We start from the raw sequence: 13,401 nt of genomic DNA on the forward strand, positions 1-13,401 counted from the left end.
GTTGAAAAAACACATTTTTGTAGGGAAGTCTGATAATATTGTCCGACCAGTATTATTGGCCAAAAAATTATATATATATCAGTATTGCTTTTTTTCTGCTGATAATCGGCAACAAAATAAAAATCGAACAATGCTAAATGAGCCCAGTTTATAATTTCACTCATTCTATTATTTTGTACTTTACTTTGTTCTTATTCGGATGTTTGTGCCACATAGAAATGTGCAACTTTCAACTACTTTGTATCATTGACAACCATATAATATGGGATTCTTATTAGTGAAATTATTAAGAGAGACCAGTTGATGATTGGTTATGATTTTTTTGTTGAGACAAAACATTAAAAACAATGCATATTGCAATATGTGTCTTATTTTACACAAAGTGTTTCACAGAAAAATAAACATAATATGTTCATTACACAATATTAGTTTGCTGCCCATATTGATATTGGTATCTGCATCAGTAATAAAATGCTGGACAATCGTATATAAGTATATATAAAAGTATAAGTAAGAAAGCCAACGTGATTAATTGTACAGGTCGTGTTTTTAGTAAGATTTTAAATTAATTCTTAAATGTCATCCAAGCATAAAAATAAGCTGATCGCTACATAAAGGAGAATGTCTGGCCATCTCTTTGTGACCTCAAGCTGAAGTCAATTGGGTTCTGCAGCAAGACAATGCCCCAAAACACACCAGCAATTCCACTTTGAAATAGCTGAAGAAAAACAAAATGCAGACTTTGGAGTGGCCTAGTTAAAGTCCTGACACTGAATCCTATTGAGATTATGTGGCATGACCTTAAAAAGACGCTCCAATAAAAAAACTAACACCAATTCTGCAAAGATGAGTGGGTCAGAATTCTTCCACAAAGCTGTAAGAGACTCATTGCAAGTTATCGCAATCGTTAATGCTTGATTGCAGTTGGGTTACCAAACCAGTTATTAGGTTTAGGCTTCTAATAAGGTCATGTAGGTTTGGATTTTTATTTTCCTATCATTGTCATATTAATATGGCTTTTGCCAAGTAGTACTGAGCAGCTTACTGCTACTTCACACCATTCCACACTGTTGGAACTATGGTCAACATGACATGTTTCTATCTATTTACTGTACTGTATACTGTATCTTATCTATATCCAGTCATGTGTCTGATGGTTTGGTTATCATCTATTCGTCATGCCGTGTTGAGTTTGTCCGTTTATGTTTTTATTGTTTTAATGATCCACTTTTATCACTAGCTCAGCATGCAAAATGTATTTTCTTAAGAGGCCCGTAACATTTGATGGTGCGAGTAGTTGAGGCCCGTAAGGCCCTTTTATGTGTTAAATGTTTATGTTGACTCATAAAAACACAACTAGATATTCACAAGTACTTTGACAGCCATGCAGATGTGGAGACTGAAAGACCTTTTTTAAAAAAAAAAAAAAAAAAAAAAGGTACATGGAGCTTATTGATTTTTTTCTCATGTTCAAAAGATTTTATTGATGTGACATTTCTGCAAAGGTTACGGCAGAGGAGAGAGTGAGAGAGCCAAAAAGGGATACCAAAAGCGATGCAGCTCTGTGTCAAGACTCTCCAGAGAGCAAAGATGTGTCTGACAGGGATGACCTTGAAAACCCTTTGGTGACAATAAAGAGGACCATTTCAACATGGCGTGGACATCTGAGTGTCATCTACAGTGCATATTAATCTCAGCAAAAGTGAGACAAATGAATTAAACGCTGCATGAGAACATCTCAGGAAACCTTCATTACCTTTCAGAAGCTTGTAAATTCTACATAATGATTCATAAAGCTTTAGAGGCGACGCCTTACTGCTTACACAGCATTAAATCACCATGCTCCCCTTCCTCCTTTCTCCTCTCCCTGCTGCTGCTTTTTCACGAACATGCTCACCACTCATATTTCACTTGTTATCATGAATACAGTTCACAATAACATATTTATTATTTTATTCATACATTAGGGCTCTGCCATAATCACAATTTCAATTCACCAAATGACTAATATAAAGTGTTGTGTTCACCCCTTTCCTGATTTCTGATTATTTTGCATGTTTATCCCAATCCACAGTGTTTACACGCACGGATGAAGACGCTGCTGAGATAAGATTTTTCTCAAGAAGGCATTTCTGTGATGCAAAATGTATTACTCTTTTGAACGCATATTGTTGTGAAAAGCCAAACTCTTTACTTAAGTGGTCCCACCAACTAACCGACTATGTTCCTCGTCACAAAAATCCGACCAGAGCTATTGGCTCACGGGACAAAGTGCGGCTTAAGTTACTTTTAATGCACTACACTGCTGATGGGGATGTTGGAACTATCCCTTTAAGAACCCTCCATCCATCCATTTTCTATATCGCTTTTCCTCACTAGGTTCGCGTGCATGCCGGAGGCTATCCTGGCGGGGTACACCCTGGGCTGGTCGCCAGCCAATCACAGGGCACATATAGTCAAACAACCATTCACACTCACATTCATACCTATGGACAATTTGTATGTTTTTGGAACGTGGGAGGAAACCGGAGTTCTCACATCAACATACAAACTCCACACACCGGACTCAAACCCGGGTCTCCTAGCTGCGTGCTCGTTCACTGTACAGTGCCCTTTAAGAACCTTCTGTAAAAACACTCATCATCAGAGGGCGCTTGTGATTTTTTTCTACTGCAAAAAAGGCAAGTCAAAGATCCTCTATATAACAGGAGCTCTCTGCTGCTTTTAAGGACCTACAGTAAAAATGTCACTTTTGTCCAGACACCTGAAGACTGCTCTGCATATCTGACATCTTTACAAAGGTAATAAACTGCTAAAGTTCTACAGTACAGGCAGTTTGGACACACCTTTTCATTTAATGCCTTTTCTTTATTGTCACAACTATTCCCAAAAATATGAATGAAAACATGAGGTATTATGTACATGACAAAAAAGTGTGAAATAATTCTAAATATGTCTTAGATTTTAGACATATAGACATTTTTTTTTCCACATTGTAGGTCTTCAGGATAACAGGAGCATTCTGTTGATTTTAAGTACGGAAAAAACAGGAGTGAAAGATCCTTGTTAGGACAGGACGGGAAGTACTGGAATAATGATATTCAAAGATTGTCCATATGACAAGAGTGCTCGGCTGTTTTTATCAATCGGCTGCATAAATAGCTCCCAGTTTTTAAACTGTGCTCAGCAGCTTTTAAGATGTCAGTGAGTGTATTTGTACATAAAGGCCGTACTGTAAACTGCTGAATATGCAAAGAGAGTTTCATCAAGTGAAAATATCTTGTATTCATCCAATCCATAGTTATTGAAGCAGTGACTTTCTCATGTGTCAATTTCATTAGCTTCAACAGGCTGTGTCCCAGAGATAAGGCCTCACCTGGCAGCTGTGCCAGTCACTGTATTTGTGTATTTGTTTACTCCAAATCCGTCTCGGGACTGCCAAGATAAGTAGTTCTTTTCCGGCATCCGATCACAAAATCAACATTTTTACCGCATCAGCTCAACCAACACATACAAGAAAAAAAAACTCTAAAGTTACAAACCACAGTCATGTCAGATGCAGTGTGGTGAATGCATTCACTGAACACGTAAATACATATACATGAAAATACATGTGTAAATAAAGAATTACTTTAGTGACAAAGTCATGCCCAGCTGTCTTTGAGTGAGAGGCAGGGTACACCCTGGACTGGTCGCCAGCCAATCACAGGGCACATATAGACAAACAACCATTCACACTCACATTCATACCTATGGACAATTTGGAGTCGCCAAATTGACCTAGTATTTAAGCTACAAGTAATATTAAGTAATATTGAAGATACACATTGAACTCATCAATTTTTTACATTTTGTCAGAATTTTTTTTATCATTCATTCATTTTATACTGCTTATCCTCACGGGGGTCGCGGGCTGGCGGGAGCCTATCCCAGCTGTCTTCGGGCGAGAGGCGGGGTACACCCTGGACTGGTCGCCAGCCAATCACAGGGCACATATAGACAAACAACCATTCACACTCACATTCATACCTATGGACAATTTGGAGTCGCCAATTAACCTAGCATGTTTTTGGAATGTGGGAGGAAACCGGAGTACCCGGAGAAAACCCACGCATGCACGGGGAGAACATGCTAACTCCACACAGAGATGGCCGAGGGTGGAATCGTACTCCTAGCTGTGAGACCAGGTGTCTCCAATTCAATTTAAGTGGTCGACTCTGGAGGTGGAGTCTGTGTGAGGCCGGGCCGTATCAACTATGACCTTGTCAATAAACACCACCTGAAGCTGTCACGGACCTTAGACATACTATAGGACATATAAGCAGTAAAACATAAATACAAAAATAAAATATTATGGCGCTCCTGGATCGCCACCAGGAAGTGTATCCGGCATAAAAACATAGCAAAAACCATTCATGCAATTCACTCGCTGTGGTGACCTTGACAAGGAAAAGTGAAAGTAAAAAAACATGTGCTGTTGTAATTCCATAATTGTCATTATGGCTAAAATAATACAATTAATGGAGTTTTGTTTTAGTACATATATGTATTTTTCTGTGTATTTTTGCTAGTTTTCCAATTCCTGTATCATATCCCACACTCATTGGGCTCTCCAGCATTTTTTCTTCTTAGAGTTACTTATTTTCATTTACTTCCATAGCTTATTTCAACCCAAACCTTTCATCATACACTGGTATGGTATGGTATGGTATGGTATGGTATGGTAATTTGTCATTAGAGGCATAAGGAACAGTTCCAAAAATACCACGAGTTGAAGCTACTCAAACATTTGTCATCACATTCTACCAATAGTTCCATTTGTCACTCTCTGTGTGAACATCACAGGAAGTACGTACGGAAGTGAAGCGTTGTACGGCGGCGTGCTGGTGCATGGCGAGTGTCTCGGTGCTCCATCGCCTGCCTCGTCTTCAAGCGTGAGTTCTTCTGTTGGAAGCTGCTTGCACGAAGGGACGCTGGTTTCAATTGAACCGAAGAGGGAAGCAGACACAACAAGTCAGCGCAGTTGAGATAGTGGGTGTTTATATGTGTGTGTGTGTGTGTGTGTGTGTGTGTATGTGTGTGTCGACATGACAAAAGCAACTGTGGCCAAACTTCTCATCCTCGTGATCCTCATCGTCATCATCTGCCTACCAGAATTTTTCACCTTAAACAGAGGTGAGGGATAGTTTGTTCATGTATATGTGTGTGTGTGTGTGTGTGTGTGTGTGTGTGTGTGTGAAGCCTATGCAGGGCCGTACACAGGAAGGGCTTCTTGCTTCCTCACACTCTGGTGTATCCTGTTGTGCCATCTTGTAGTTGAGCCTTTCCAAAACATACAGTAGGCCAGGGCGGGGCAAATATTTTGACTCGTGGGCCGCATTGAGTTAACAAAATTGTCCAGGGGGGCCAGAACATACTATATTTAAAACACACACATTATTTTATGCTAATAATTTCCTTTGGATTATTTGCCTAATTTCATCTGTAAAAATGTTATACTATCAGTATGTTCTCATGTCCCTTTTTCAGGAGCACTTTAAACATCTATGTCATTTAATTTTACCGCACGGCGGTCTAGTGGTTAGCACGCAGACCTCAGAGCTAGAAGACCAGGGTTCAATTCCACCCTCGGCCATCTCTGTGTGGAGTTTGCATGTTCTCCCGTGCATGAGTGGGTTTTCTCCGGGTACTCCGGTTTCCTCCCACATTCCAAAAACATGTTAGGTTAATTGGCGACTCCAAATAGGTATGAATGTGAGTGTGAATGGTTGTTTGTCTATATGTGCCCTGTGATTGGCTGGCGACCAGCCAATCAAATGAATGAACGTTTTACTAAATAAGACATCCGTCTTGCGAGTCATGTTGCCAGTTTGTATGTTAAAAGTTGAAATACTTGCGGGCTGGATTTAAACGCTTGGAGGGCCACATGTGGCCCCCGGGCCGTAGTTTGCTCACCTCTGCAGTAGGCTCAGGAACCAACAATGGTCCTGCTTGTCAGAGTGATATGCTTAAACTCTATTTTATTGATTGTTCAGTCGCAGGCACACATTTGTCTTGGTAAGGAGATTTTTGATTAATGTTTGTTGTCGTCTTTGTCATTCATTTTCAGTGGCAACAGAAGGTGCTACATATATTCATTCTGAACTTTATTGACTTAACTATAATACTTTTTTAGGCTTTTCTTTCACTTTACAAATGTATTGAATTAATATTAAACACAATAAAATAAACCAATTATCAGTAACTGCTGAGACATGGACATGGACTTGCTTCTTCCTGCTCTTTTTTGGACATTTTGCAAAGTAAAGTACTTTTTAAGACAACCTTGAAATAAACCGTGATTGTAGAATAGGAATAAACTTTTCCCTCGCCATGTCACAGTTAGAATTTTGTGGTTTGAATAAATCCTTGCTCCTAATTTTGGCCTATTATTAGTCAAAACATATGCATAATTAAACATGCTAAATGAATCAAAATACAAATAGAAGGCATTCTAAAGACGCATTCAAAAACACTGATGTAGTATTCAACACCGCTCACTAGGTGTCAGCAGTGTTACTGGAATGTATGGTGAGGTGTCTAAAGGATCTAATAAAAGAACAGCCATCATTACCCAGCAAAGTTTAAACTCAACTCTGAACACCTCCATGTCACTTCCTGTCCACCTCCCTTTCAGGTCCGATAAGGAACACACTTATCGCTAACACACACAAGTACGAGTCTTATTTAGCGGTCTTGCTTTTTGTGTCTTTCTTGTCAGTGATGTTATATTTTGACACCCTGTTCTCAGTTGTTTATCTTTTTTGCTTCATTTCCCACCCACATTTTCTATAAGTGTCAAAAGTGACCCTGGCCTGTTTGCCCCACGTGCTGTGTGAACAAGACAGTCGGATGAGGAAGAGGGAGAACAGGAGGAGTGGCGATGATGAGGTTAGACGGAAGAGGCCATGTCACCCTGCCCACGTCACAGTGGATGAAAAATGGTGCAAGGAGAGAGATGATGACGGCAACACTACATCAGAGCCCAGAAGTGTTGAGGACACGCACACACGTTGGTACATGTGTGAAACACAAGGAAATGTGGCCCAATTACAAAGGAACAACTCACACTCAGGTACTGATGTTTATGTATTACCCTTGAAGTAATATTAATCATTTACAAATCCATTATGTCTAAATAATGTCCATTTTTATTTATGTTAAATGTGATATTTCTTCTAAAGAAAAAATACGGCAATATTTTGTCTCATTGAAATTATTATTATTATTAATATATATTAATTACATAATATATAATATTATTAGGATTATTTAATATTTAGAAGTTATGTCTAAATAATGTTTCATTCAGTGGTTCCCAAACTTTTTACTGATTTTTTATATTTTTACTATGCAGTAACTACAGTATTCCCTCGTTTATTGCGAACATAGGTACCCAAAATAGGTGAAATCTGCAAAGTAGCCAACTTCATTTGATAACAATTATTGTTACTGTTATTGTTACAATTATTATATACAGGCATTAACATTTTGTCCCACATTAGACACTCTCAAATTTGAATTTTGTTCGAATTTTAATGATCAATATACTGGATTGGACACAATAAGTTGACTCGCCATATTCACGGCTTTGACAGTTGTTCCTCCTGGCTTCTTTTGGCTGTAGTGTTTTTGTATCCTTGTTAAAACATATTCCTCCTATTGTCATCCTCCTACTCCTACAACTTGAACCGGATATTCATTTAGCTGGTTGGCGGCTTCTTCTTCTATTCATTATTGGCAGTGAGCAAGCAGCTCAGCAGTAAGGTAGTTTGCTATCGATGGCGCAAAGATTAATTGAAAATGGTCTTCAGCCAATCAGGACGTAGAACACAATGGACGTGTTGTCTCCTTGCCAGTAAGGACTGTTGTGGTCTATATTTTGCCGGGTATTGTTAGCTCTGGGTTCCATAGGCACCTAAACGCACAGAAGAGTGGAGCTACACACATCTTCAACATATACAGTACAATGTAGATTGTGCTAATACACCACAAGGTAACAGAATACAATGTGCTGTCATATAATGTTAACAAACAGCATGCAGAGAATCAGCCATTGCTATTATAAAGAGTTGCTTCCTCTCCAAAGTCCTACTTTCCCATCCTACCATCCATTATAACGTGTCTTTCTTTCCAGCCATTTTCATTGAGATGTCGGTGGAGCTTCAACTAGGAGACACTAAGTTCCTGAACCTCACCTTATATGGTCACAGCAATACCACCGACTTACACCTTCACTCACCTGAGGATGATGAGTTGGAAAGGAGGGATGGTGAAGGTCACAGAGTGGCATCATATTGCTGTCCGCCCGTCCCGACGACTTCTGCGATGTCCAATCACATCACATGTCTCCTTAGGCTATCCAATCACACCATTTCCATTACAAGAGCCAAGGAGACATTTCCAGAAGGTTTGTGGGGGAATGCAATTTAAAACCAGCCAAAACATTCGATTGGGGTCATACAAGATTGTACCTATTACAGCTCAATCTTGTCATGTGTGTCTGGTCCAGATGAGTGGGGTGGTGTGTTCAGGGTCCTCTGGTTGGTTCTGCTGTGTGTGATGCTGCTGACTTTGACCTCAGCTTTCCTCAGATATATAAACCGAAGAGGAGGCTGCAGTAGTAAGACACATATACACGTTTATATTAAGTTCAATGCAAACAAAAGCAAACCTGAATTTACCTGAAAGTGTTTCCTCTCTGTCAGAGAAGTCCAAGGTTCGTCCACTTGGTTACAGCTTCAATGGGCAGCAGATGAAAGGTAAGTATACTGTTTACCAAATATTCGAGTCAAGTACATTCTCAACTACTACTTCCCCACTTTTGATTAGATGGGCAAAAAGATACTGAGATCAACATTCTAAACAGTAGATTCCATCACATTTTATGTTGTTTAATCTACCTGAGATGACTTTGATTATTAATTCCAATGTTTATAGGGAGAAATCTTCATTCTTACGAGTCTTGCCCAATGTGGTCAGGTCAGTGGGAAAAAAAATATATAGACAATTTGACAGTGAAATTGTGTTCACGGGTATTTTTTCATGACTGACAGGACTATCGACTATTGAAGAGGTTCAAGCTGATGGTAGGAAATCAGAGGAACATGTTTTCCGAATCTTAGTTTCATGAAAGTTTACAGTCTTCTTGTCTTCATTTTCAGAGGATGTGGTGGAAAGCGTACCGGATGGAAATGTGGACCAATATGGAACTGGTAAACCAACAGCAACACTGTTTACAGTTGCATATACTACAACATGATGGGACTTAAGTTTTTAAAAAGTACACATAGCTGAGAATTACTTCATAGTGTCTAAATTATTGTTTTATTGTACTATTAAATTATTATAATTTACTTTTCTTTCCTGTTTAATTTGTGCAAGAATATTGCTCAAGAGTGATAAAAAGAATTATGTACTGTATGGTAGCCATTTCATGTTGCTAACACTAATTTCTATTGTGCACATAAAGTAAAATATACATAAAAACATGCAAGGTTTCCACGTGTGTGCAAAGCTAATTAGAACAGCGCTCACCAACACTCTATATCAACTGTATGATCCTATTAGAAACGTGTCAAACATTAATATACAGTATTTCATCCCCTGTAGCTAATCTTCATCACCGTCCAACAGTGTGTTTCCCTCACAGAGGAGCCGAACTGCAGCTGGACAGAAGTCAACTTCAGTAACATCACCTTTCAGCCCTCAATAAAATGTGAAAATAAAAACAATATATATCAAATAGGGATTAAAGCATGTTCATTTTCAACAGTCTTTGGGACTTCAGTCAGACACTAAGTGTTTATAGTAAATTAATATATAACAAATCATGTTGTCTGTGGTTACAGTAGCTACAGTATGGTGTGGACAGTTTTAAGTTTCAATGCTCATGAAGGAATACATGTTGGTATTAGAATAGCATGAAGTATAATGAGCACATACCTGCAGAAATGTAGGAGATACACATTCATCGGGTCATTAAATGTTAGGGATAGTATCAGTTGTCTTGTCATTTGAGAACGATACTGGCATTAAAGTATTTCTTTTGGGTCAAACAATAACTCAGGGTTAGGGTAAGAGTGCAAAGACTGCCTAATATATTGATATATAAATGTAAACAGCAACAATTTTTGGTTAAGTTTTCAGAAAGGACATCTAGATCATCAGATACCTGCAAATATATGTGACAAATTACTCTTAGCTTATATTATACACATAAATAACTGTCATGTAGACTGAAGCACTTAATGTGGAGTCAAGTGTATCATTTCTGTACAATGCATACATACAGTAAGGCAAGTGGATGAGCGTGTAGCGCATGATTGCGTGTTAGTGCTGCATGTGTGCTTCTGCTGTTTCTGTGCAGGTACTGCAGCGTTGGATCTCAATGTGGGACACCTGCAGGATGGGCAGCAGGAGCAGAAATGCATTCTGGATGTAGTTGGTACTGTTGGAGCCCTGTGGATAAGGTGACCCGAGAAGCTTCAGCAATCCTCACATGAGTAAACATCTTCAAATGTTATGCATATTATGCCGTCAGGTACATGAAAATGTCATTAAAATATGTCATTTCAGGGGGCAAAATGCAAAAGAAGTCGAAACTTGTGTAACAATTCCTCATTGGAGATCTTTACTGAGTTCCTTGGACTTTCCCATTGTTCTGAGTAGGGGTCTGTCAAATGAATGGTTTTATGCAGCCCAAGAGAAACTACCAAGATTTAGGTGAATGTACAATATAGACTGTATCTACAATATTGGAATTTTGTCTGTGTTTAATTAGAAAAATTAAATTAATGACATTTTGTTGCAGCCTTTTACCCTTTAGCCACAGAGAGGGTAGAAATTGGTCCCTTGTGTTTGTGAGGTGCATTTTATAGAAATGTTGAGATCCAGAATGCGTTTTGGCGGATTTAATTACACCAGCACTCAGCTTTCACAGCAATTAGACGGTACAGTCGTCCCTTGACACTTTGCGGTTCCAACTTCCTGCTCTCACTCAATTGTGTTTTTCCAATAATTTATTAATAATAATGTATTCATTTCCTCATCTCTTGCCTCCTAACATTTAAGGAGCGAGACTGCATTGGTTTTACAACTAGATGTTTCATAGAACCTCTTGTCAGTCATACACTCGCTTTGTGTCTCTGATGGAGGCGGGGCCGCTAGCATACACACGCATAGGCAAAAAGTGTAGCTTTATGAGGAGTAGGGTAACGTAGTAGAGGGTGGAATTGAACCCTGGTCTCCTAGCTGTGAGGTCTGCACGCTAACCACTCGTCGACCGTGCAGCCCCGCATCACAACATATTAATAAATATTATCATTAAGATGCTTTATTTGTTCTCAACAAATATTGACAATAATATTGTTTAGTGTCAATGATTTTGTTTTGTGCATTGTGTTGTAACTCGGTTAAATTCAAGTTAGAGTTTGTTTGTCCAGCCATATTTTACATTGTATTTTTCTTAGAATTAATGTTAAAACCTTGCTATGTCTTGTGGACACAATTTCAAGCTTGTCTCATGAGTTGGGCGTCTCATGACATCCTTACAACGTACAGGAAGTGACCAAATATGGTTCCATAAGATGAAAAATGATAAAACGGCACACCTGTGATACAGTTTTGGCATTAAAAAGCCCCTTTGCCTTCCTTGTTTCCCCCTCAAATGATAATGGTTATTGCCACATTTAGCACTATACCTGCCATGTTATTATTTTCATGTATTAAAAAGTGAATGGAGTCCATGTCTCACCTCCAGCAGCACACTGTCCACCATCGGATTGAGCTCCTCTGCTTTCCTCTGACACTGACAGTGACAACAGAGGGTGTGACTTCACCGCAGCCCTTGCTTTTCTATTTTTAAACAGGGCTCACACTTACCCCGACGAGAAGCAGCGTGTCCGAGAACTTTTTGGCCAAACACTCCACTTCTTTACACATGGCGCATGTCAACCTGCAAGGACAGTGTAAGTCTCTGCAGGGCCTTCACAAGCGATGCACACACACACACACACACACACACACACACACACACACACCTGGAAAGGATGTGTGCTTGATCCCTGGCTAGCTTCTCTTGCTCTTGCCCGTGGAGGATGAGCTCTGCCACCTTGTGGAGTTGTTCAATACTGCGGGCTGTCACTTCGGCCAGGCTGCCTACTGATGACAAGTAGACAGACTGCAGAGCATACACAAAAAGACATGTATCCATTAGATTATATTAGATGATGATGACGCAATTTATGGCGCTATTTAAACCTCACCTCCACAAATTCAAGCCCACCCTCTTCCTGCTTGTCCTCCTCCTGTGCCGCCTCATTTCCTCTACTCTCCTCTCCATCCCCTTCTCCCAACGAGACCTCCCCTCCCGGTTGGTCCTGCGTTTCCTTGCCAACCGTCTCCGTAGTGACAGGCTGCTCCACCTTGCTCACCCAATCGTGGGCACTCATCCGAGCCTGAAGATGCATAATTAGTAGCTGTCAAATATCTTCTCATCATATGCAGCTGCACCATTGTATGGATTCTGTACTGTTACAAACTGCATCCAATAGCACGAGTGAGTGAATCATACCACATGTGACATTAGATACTGATATCTTTTTAGGAAAATTCTGCCATTTTATGTCCTTCTGGTACCTTATTGAGCTTGTCAGGTGTCGCAGCAACATGAAGCTCAAACAGCAACTCAGTGAGAACACTCAGAAACTCTTCATCAACTTCTATAAGAGTAACACACACACAAACATATACTTGCATGTTGTTTTCCATTTTGTGCAAAATTCATTGTTATATCAATGTGAAATCAAAATGCAGGTCATCAAACATCTCTTGCAGGGGTTTTCAAAGTGAATATAATAGATTTAGGGCCCCCCCTACTGCATGAAAAACTATTTTTCTGGAGCATATTTTGTAATTTTGTGTTTTCTGCTAACCCTAACTCTGAAGGGAAATACTATTGAGAACATTGAGAATATGTATTTATTTATTTGTACAAACTAGTGTATGAGTGGACCAAACGGTGGTCGAGTGGTTAGCATGTTGGCCACACAGTCAGGAGATTGGGATGACTTGGGTTCGATTCTCCCCGTGTGTGTGTGAGTTTTCTCCGGGTACTCCGGTTTCCTCCCACATTCCAAAAACATGCTAGGTTAATTGGCGACTCCAAATTGTCCATAGGTATGAATGTGAGTGTGAATGGTTGTTTGTCTATATGTGATCAGTCCAGGGTGTACCTCGCCTCTTGCCCAAAGACACCTGGGATAGGCTCCAGCATACCCTGCGGCCCGAGTGAGGATTGTTGTGCTGAAAGCAATTGCTGCTGTCAGAAATAATAATTATCAAATTATTGTTGTTATTGTC

At 39.7% G+C, this 13,401-nt stretch overlaps 2 protein-coding genes across 2 annotated transcripts in view; one reads left to right on the forward strand and one right to left on the reverse strand.

Annotated features, from left to right (window-relative positions):
• Nucleotides 1–13,401, reverse strand: part of fam114a1 (family with sequence similarity 114 member A1) — a 28,188-nt gene that overhangs the window by 10,869 nt on the left and 3,918 nt on the right. The window contains exons 8-16 of the mRNA XM_078793263.1: nucleotides 12,679–12,761; nucleotides 12,306–12,497; nucleotides 12,081–12,220; nucleotides 11,923–11,995; nucleotides 11,795–11,848; nucleotides 8,724–10,500; nucleotides 8,514–8,654; nucleotides 8,282–8,397; nucleotides 4,857–4,973 (exon numbers count right to left, since the gene is read on the reverse strand). Of these exons, the coding sequence (XP_078649389.1) occupies nucleotides 10,372–10,500; nucleotides 11,795–11,848; nucleotides 11,923–11,995; nucleotides 12,081–12,220; nucleotides 12,306–12,497; nucleotides 12,679–12,761 (671 nt within the window). The 3' untranslated portion in view covers nucleotides 4,857–4,973; nucleotides 8,282–8,397; nucleotides 8,514–8,654; nucleotides 8,724–10,371. The remainder of the gene's footprint in view (nucleotides 1–4,856; nucleotides 4,974–8,281; nucleotides 8,398–8,513; nucleotides 8,655–8,723; nucleotides 10,501–11,794; nucleotides 11,849–11,922; nucleotides 11,996–12,080; nucleotides 12,221–12,305; nucleotides 12,498–12,678; nucleotides 12,762–13,401) is intronic.
• Nucleotides 5,081–9,806, forward strand: LOC131135073 (uncharacterized). Its single transcript, XM_078793264.1, has 9 exons — nucleotides 5,081–5,175; nucleotides 6,836–7,114; nucleotides 8,177–8,449; nucleotides 8,552–8,662; nucleotides 8,748–8,801; nucleotides 8,980–9,021; nucleotides 9,096–9,128; nucleotides 9,204–9,254; nucleotides 9,652–9,806. The coding sequence occupies exons 1-9, from the start codon at nucleotides 5,088–5,090 to the stop codon at nucleotides 9,729–9,731; spliced, it is 1,011 nt and encodes a 336-aa protein (XP_078649390.1). The 5' UTR covers nucleotides 5,081–5,087; the 3' UTR covers nucleotides 9,732–9,806.

The sequence above is a fragment of the Doryrhamphus excisus genome, linkage group LG9, assembly GCF_037039965.1.
Source record: "Doryrhamphus excisus strain RoL-2023G ecotype Guam linkage group LG9, RoL_Dexc_Guam_v1.1, whole genome shotgun sequence".
Taxonomy (NCBI): Eukaryota; Metazoa; Chordata; class Actinopteri; order Syngnathiformes; family Syngnathidae; genus Doryrhamphus; species Doryrhamphus excisus.

Bases quoted from the DNA above. Each gene is read 5' to 3' on its own strand.
- LOC131135073 (XM_078793264.1), top strand. From the start codon at position 5,088: ATGACAAAAGCAACTGTGGCCAAACTTCTCATCCTCGTGATCCTCATC. The intron at 7,115-8,176 runs GTACTGATGTTT...CTTTCTTTCCAG, and splicing joins AAGGAACAACTCACACTCAG to CCATTTTCATTGAGATGTCG. The intron at 8,450-8,551 runs GTTTGTGGGGGA...TGTCTGGTCCAG, and splicing joins CAAGGAGACATTTCCAGAAG to ATGAGTGGGGTGGTGTGTTC.